Raw genomic sequence first — 7,907 nt, forward strand, 5'->3', positions numbered from 1 at the left:
CAGGAGCTATTTGACCGTCCCATCTGTATCAACCATTGAGTCCTGTAGTTCATCCTGCCCGTCTCTCTTCTTGTAACAGCAATCACAACAGACTGTTCTACTTTCTTGTTCACATTTGTTTCATCGCACTTGTCTTCAAGCATTTGAAGAGTTTTCCTTGAGAGCAACGTACTTGTCCTTTATGTCGCTCATATTATCAAAAGAAAATCCTCAGATGTTGATCCATACATCTCAGAATGATTTACCCTGTAGACTGTCACTGACAATTGGGGGGCAGGAAGGAGGAGAGAGAGGAATGCAACTATTCACATGAAAGAACTGGCAGGATAATTTAGAATGCCAGAGATTTTTTTTGCCATTGCTTAAAATAAAATTAAAAAGCAAAACTCCACTATGAATTACTCTGAGTTTATTGAAAACACAGTAAAAAAAAAAGCCTTCCTACAAAACATTCAGTGTAACATTTCAAACAAAGGAAAAACCACGTTACCACTGCTTTTCACAAAAGAAAATTCAACCTGGCTAAGGCGGCCAGTATTTTCATTTAGCTCTGTAACACAGCAAAGTATCCACAATTGAGAACATAATAAAATATATTTCTGGATGATCTAAAACAAACCAGGAAGGGATTGGTGGAGAGAAGGTATGTCCAACAGAAAACTGTTCTCATTAAAGCATCACTAAAAGCATAATTTTTCAGCTGTATTTTACACTGGTCCAAGAGACATCCATATGAAACAAACATCAGCTGAGCTCAAGACTGCAGAGTTTACAAAGCCCTAAGCACAAACTGGACCAAGAGTACACTACCGATTCCACTCCACATCTCAGCCTCCACCACAGTTAACATTGTGTGTAACTCTTTTTGTAAACTGAAATCTTAACTGGTAACACAGCAGCAGAAGACCTGAAAGTGCATGACAGAAGGTACCTGCTGCCTTTGTTACAGTGCGAGCAGCAGCAACATCCGTAGAAACGCTAGTTCAGCACTGTATTCTTACGGTCCATGTGAAGCTGATCCTGTGTGATGAGAACGGTCTCAAGTCTCCTCTGCAGGAATTTAAGAGACAAGCTTTATGAAGACAACGGCGATGCGTGTTTTCTATTTAGGTAACGCAGGGCTGGGTTCCTAATCCCACAAGAGAGTAAAGGAAACCCAGCCATGTTTTTTGTGTACAAGTATGTGTTTCATACACCTTAAGATCTTGAATCCATGACCCAAATGTATCTTCAATTTTCTATCCGTTTGTTTTTAATGGAACAGAAGACAGGCCAAATAAGTCAAAAATACTTTGAAACCTACCTTTAAAAGACAAAAAATTACTCAGTTCTGTTTTGTTCTACAAAGCCAGGGAGGAGAAAATTATTTGCACTGATTTTGTGAATCCAAGTATTTTGGGCCCAGACTGGGAAAACAGAAGTCATGCACCAGTTGATTTTCTCCATAAATATGTAAACACATCCACTGTATTCACAATACCAGTACCACCACAATGCCACTTTTCTGAATGATCAGTTTACATGGAGAAAGAAGGTCCAAAACCCGCTCATACACCTGAGCTACAAAAGGTACAGAAAACACAGGGGGAGTCTTAGCACGGCACCACGCAAAGTTTGATCGAAACATGAGAGTTACATACTGTTAACACACCGGAACGATGCTTCTCAATCTCCAATCAAGTAAGGCAGCAAGGCTCAGAGAGCTGTAGTCTTACTCTACAAATAACAAGGAAGGTACTTGAAGAGCTCTTCCACAGAACATCAGCTGCTCCGGCGGAACTGCCATCAGCACAGGCTCAAATCAGCTCTACAAGCACGTCACTCGCTGAGAAGCAGGCCGCTTGCCTCACGCTACTGCAAGTTACAAGCACATATATGTATGCCATGACTAAACCACCTTTATCTCACTCCTAATTCAAACTTACGGGAGATCTTGGTAGTTTGTTAGAGGATCCACTCTAACGAACAGGGTTCTTTTTATGGAATGTAACGGTAAAAAGCAGATCAAGTGCAAATGAATGAACAAATCCAAACATTTTCATGCTGGAAGACTTAAGGAGGGAGTGTCTCTGTACAGACTAAGAGGGAAAAGAAGTATATTAAAATCAAAGCAAGTGCCCTGGTACTTCAATAGCTGCTATCTACAGAAGCACTCAATATGAGGAACGCAAAATACAGCGCTGTTCATTAAAGGAGCTTCATCCAGTGACGCCGACTATAAAACTTAACGTAACAGAGAACAGGGGGGTGGAAACAACAGCAACACTTGGGGTTAATATACAACAAACATTTGGAAGCAGCATCCCAGAGTGCTCATGTAGGTACAAATGAATAGATACCTAAAGATCTTAAGAACTGGTATTTCCTTACTTCTGTGACTATGTGAAGCCTTCACACACATATAGCTTTTAAACAGCCTGGAATGAGATACGTCAGGATTATCAACATTTACAGGATATTTTTGATGCTATACCCTTGACTTGGAGTCACCTTCTGTAATTGTTAACATATTTAATGGTATGTATGTGAAAAAAAAAAATTACAAGCAATAAATGAAACTGAAAAAGCTATTTCAAAAAATATGTTGATTAATACAGAACTATCAAGCATCCTCAGGTTTTCTGTTGCCAAAACAGAGCTATCTTCGAAAGTTCACAGGCTTCCACAAAGTTAAAAGTCAAGGACACTGTTGCCCTGTAAATCACAAAATAGATTTTACAAATTTACTAAGTTCTTTTCAGCCTTAGTGAATTATTGGCGTATTTCAAGAACATCCAGTTAACTTTCCCATACTATGCGTTTCTTCTTTCTCTTTGAAAGAGATTTAGGTACTTTGATTGTGAAACATTTCAAAAAACCTTCCCAAGGAAGTTTCTTCCTAGTATGCATTCTTACAGATCATACATCAGACCTACAGAGATTCTTCTTGTTCTGTTATTTCACATTTTGTCTACAACAGGGAGAGCATCTACTCTTCACATCAATGCCACCGAATAACATAGTGAATGACTTGAAAACATAGACAAGGAAAGCAGGCCAAGATGTTAGATGTCTCTAAGAATTAAGGCCAAATTTTGAAAAAAGCATCACCAGCCCCTATATATCACGAACTTACAGATTTTTAACATAGTTTTGTAATATGGAATTTTAAAGTTCAGCTAGAGAAAGAAGGGCAAACAGACTGTCCATCTGCACAGGTGAGCTCCACATCATCCCCCCCGCCCCAACCCTCCCCAATTACTGGGGATTCTGGAAGTCACATTTAGTGTTAACTCCCCACAAGACGTGTTCTCCTTCCTGAGATTCTGACCGCTACTGTTGGGCTTTAATTGCTAAAATGAGACTTGTAGACAATCCTCTCTGGATGTGGTCTGGGGGGGACATGGTTCTGTTTGGAACCGTGCAGCATTCCTGAGTCAGCAAGAGGCCATTTCAACACAGAACAGTCTGCACAGAAACATACATCCAGAAAATCCTGAATGACTTCGTCCAAATAGAGGCGAAAGGGAAAAGCTACCGGTCAAGAGCACGCACAGCCATCACCCGAGTCTGCAATCCCAATCCAAAGTAACCCAATTCAGCAACTAGAACTGTGTGGGGCACACAGAAAAACTACGGGCTGATCTCACACCTTGAACAGAAAAGGAGCATCACAACTTCTTACGATAGTGCCCAAGACTGTTTGCTGGGGAGGTGAGGGCACTGGGCAAGGTGAAAAGAGGCGGCAGAGGTTATCACCATCTGGGTGATGGCTGTTGGCTTCGATTGTTTTCCTGGAATGGGAAGAATTCAAAAGCAGCATTTTTGAAAAGCTCGGATGCTGTTAATGCAGCTGAAATAATTTGCCAGTTTAGCAATAATAAATTCAATATTCAGGAGCTCAAGACTTCAGATCCTGAAATACATGAGCTGGGGAGGGAAGTTACTGTGTGCAATACTGTCTCAAGTCAGCGCTAAAATAACAATAAAAATACTAACGCTAGGGGTTAGGGGATCTTATTTCCTTAAAGCATTTAAAAGTTCACAGTTTACACCACTTTTAAAACAAAACTTCCTTTTTAGAGAGGTTAACATGGCCTTAGCATACAGTCTCTATTCTAAATGACTTTATACAGATTTTAAAAATTGCTTTTTCAAAAATCAGAGTATATGTAAAATGACAGGATTGAGCTGTCTTCCCGTATTTGGGATTTCAAAACTGTAAATGCCAGTCCACTGAACATCAGGCTCAGCTGCTGTATGTACACCACCTGAGCCAATCCTGTTTCTAGAAGGAAGAACAAGAAAGGAAAATAACCCAGAACATTCTTACAAAATCAAGGGAAGTCAGATGTATGAAGAAGCTCTTTGTTTCTATCTCATTCCTTTATAATTTAGCCTGTAGATTCTTTAAGAAAAGGCCCATCTTCTCTTTACTACACTGCAGTGGGTACATGTGAGCACCTGAAGCAGCATCAGCCACTGCAGAGATAGATGGGTGAGCAGGAGAGACCTGCTGGAACAGACCAGGGCTGCAGCCCCCTTCGCACTCATTGCTCCTGGTGACACACCAGAGAAAGTGTCACACTGTAGCACCCGCTCTCCTGTGCATCCCATTAAGCATGGGATTGCACGAGCCCCTGCACAGACTCGACTGCCGCAACAGCCAAGTTGTTGTGGTACTTGAGGTGGTACTGTGGAACCAGACAAGGAAAACAACTTCTCAAATCCTTTAATTTCTATGATGCTAAAACAGTCAACAGGGTAAAAGGTATCGAGGAACAGGGCCAGAGACAAACATCACAGTACAGACAGTAAACAAAGCTTCCTATGAATGCAGAAACTGTCACTTGTGCAGTAACCAGTACTATAATTTTTTAGCTTGAAGGGATAAGTATGTGTGCTTTATGCTTAGAAATCCCACAGCATTACAGTTCTGCCATTGCATTTAATATTGTGCTACCCGCAGAATAACACCAAGAAACAGCTAACTCAAAACACTTAGTTCACATCTATTTTTTGGTCTTGTGTGGTATCTAGTGGAAGATGGAAGCATTTATGTGCTTTTTACCTCATAAGAAGTGAGGCAGATGTTAATGTTACTAAGATCAGCTGTATATACCTTGAAGGTATAGACCACCTGACTCTACATGAGTCAAAATACTAGGAATGTATCATCAACATCCATTAATGAATTACCAGTTGCTTCTGTGTAAGTGACCATATGCTTCTGTGCAAAGTAGAGTGACCTGTATCTTACATGTCAATATTTGTAGCATTGTATCTGTAAAGAAGTTTTGCATAAGCATGTCATTTTCAAGGCAAAAGGCTTTTTTCATGTGGACAGTGTCACAAGACAAACAGCTGATTTTAAAACAAAACACTGTCAGGAGTTGCACAGGGTAGTTCTGAATTTCTTGTCCGCCTTGGAAACCACACCGCATCTTAATCACCCTCTATACTGCAGGGTAAGATCTGCACTAACACAGCCCCAACCCTCCCAACACCTACACCTCTAACTGCAGAAGGGGTGGGAACAGGCAAGGCTGTGACATTTTGTTTTGAAAGAGCGTTCTAAAGCCTTGCCTGAAACTTGTGTGATTATTAGCATGAACTGACTCCACTCAATTTAAGTAATTGCCCAAGTGACTTTCAGAAACCACATACATGTTATGGTCCCACCTTTTACTGTGTTCTTGGGTCTATGATGCCAGGACAAACACCTCTCCAAGAGCATGAAGAACAAGACCTCTGCTGGTTAACGCTCCCTAGATTTATTCCTATAATTCATTTCTTCAGTTTGACAGAGTGTATTTAAGTAACTGTTCTAAAGTTCTAAGAGAAATATTTGAATCAAGCTAACTAACCTCACTCACCACAATTCACCAGCCCCATTAAGACATAAGGGCAATTTTGGTCACTTGCATGGACAAGTGGATACATTTCAGTTATTTTTACCTATAATGCTAATACATAAGGCTACAAGCTCTGAGAATACCTGAATGATGTCCCTAATAATAAATCTCCTGATTTTTAAAATGTAAACACATTTTAAAACAACTTTTAATTACAGCTCCCTGTTCTTGGTTGCAGAACTTTGACCCAGTTAAAGATTCTTCACTAAAATGTCAGCATTAAACTCAAACAACAGAAAAGATGCTTGTAAATCTTAGTGAAATCAAGCAATTTTACTTTGTCTTCCAAGACTCAATACAACACATCAATAGTCAATTTAATAAGCCTTGCATTTGTACTAATCACACCAAAAAAAAATAACTCTCTAGCATCAGATTTACTACAGCAATATTTACATTATGCCCCAGTTCAAATCAGACAAGGCATCTGCAAAACAAAAAATCCTCATGTATACTGGAGCTTGATTTTTAAAGGACTCCAGAGGAAAAATAAAGTTTACATTCACACACACAGCAATAAGGTCTACAGCCCAGAGCAGTCATCTCAGGAGAGCAGCCACAGAGCTTCAGACACAAGGTTTATCTTACTTCGGAACCACACTGGAAAGCTAGTTGTCACTGCTTCATCACACATCAGACCTCAAATTACTGACAGACACACTTGTTTTACAGAAATGGGAAATAAACAGCAACATTCTCTGACTTGCTACATAATGGCCACGTCCTGAGGGTGTCCCCATTCCAACTGGTTTGAAGATTACTTGTGGCAGAGCAGGGCAAAAGTGCAACCAGACTTGAACACTTACTTGGGTTTTGGTTGGCGGGTTTTTTCTTTACTAACTCCTTACGGGATTCCTAAGGCTGCAGTAACACTAAGCAAAAGGACATTACCACCCACCAATGCCCTGCATCTAAGGCCTCTGAGCAGTTCAACTGTAACACCACAGAAATTCTTACTACCGAGACTGAACACACAAGTTCTACTTACCAAACCACCTATGTCAACTCTATAAGCTTAGAATTTACGATATCTACACATATAGATCTATATACATGTTCATGTGTACATTAAAAAACCGGCTAGTGAAAGATATTGGATTATGCCACTGAACAGGAATCCTGGTAACTACAGTATAAATTCAGAGAAATAATTTACTTCAAATTAAAGATTGTAAAAAAACTGCAACCGCAGCCTCCTAGGCCTGTGCTACTTGCATTGATTACAAGTACTGCTTATACACAGTAGTTCATAAAGAATTTTACAGGGCTGAACTTGGTAAGTGACCTCCATGGCACAATAGCTTACAGAACTGTAAGAGCTGTAACAGGGGGTCTACACAGCTTTTTACAAAGCATACTAGGCTCAGGTTTAACACTGAAGTTAATCTTCATCTTGTACTTCACTATTCGATAAGACATTGTCTGACTACCAGTAAAAGCAGCCTGGCACATACAGCTAAGGACAGAAAGCTGAAAACGCTGGCCTTCCAAGAAAGCTTCGCGACATTAGACTATGACCAGCCTACTTGTATTCAGCATGAAAGGAACTGTGATCTCTACCAGCTAATGTCATTTTTAACACTTTCTTTGCAGAACTGTTTATCTACCCCCAAGGATACCTACTGCAGGTAGCTGACATTTCCAGTAAGTGTCATAGTGGGCTTCAAGTGTATTTTTTTCTTTTTAAACCAAGTCCCAAAGTTATTCTTTAGAGCTGTGTCTGTATAACACAGGAGGTACTGTGCATTCAAATGGTAGCAGGTTTACATCTACAGATGTGAGACTGTCAACAAAAAAAAAGGAATGCATTATTCTCTTCAGCTTCCAGTCTTCAAGGCACCTCCTGCATTAACATACTAGGAAATAAATGAGCAGACCACAAGTTCACTGGAAAGAGAAGAATTTGATATACTAACTTCCTCAGAAGCACACAGCATCAAAATATGAGATAGGGTTGGACCCAAATTATCGACAAATAAAGTTAATACAAAAATGCTGATGAGATGACAGGAA

The 7,907-nt window shown here is 40.0% G+C and overlaps 1 protein-coding gene across 1 annotated transcript in view; it reads left to right on the top strand.

Annotated features, from left to right (window-relative positions):
- Positions 1 to 221, top strand: part of RNF32 (ring finger protein 32) — a gene marked incomplete at its 5' end in the record, with an annotated part of 14,988 nt that extends 14,767 nt beyond the window's left edge. Inside the window, 2 exon segments of the mRNA XM_010140287.1 lie at positions 80 to 171; positions 173 to 221. Of these exon segments, the coding sequence (XP_010138589.1) occupies positions 80 to 171; positions 173 to 221 (141 nt within the window).
- Between the last annotated feature and the right edge of the window lie 7,686 nt (positions 222 to 7,907).

The sequence above is a fragment of the Buceros rhinoceros genome, unplaced genomic scaffold (genome assembly GCF_000710305.1).
Source record: "Buceros rhinoceros silvestris isolate BGI_N320 unplaced genomic scaffold, ASM71030v1 scaffold20087, whole genome shotgun sequence".
NCBI classification, from domain to species: Eukaryota; Metazoa; Chordata; class Aves; order Bucerotiformes; family Bucerotidae; genus Buceros; species Buceros rhinoceros.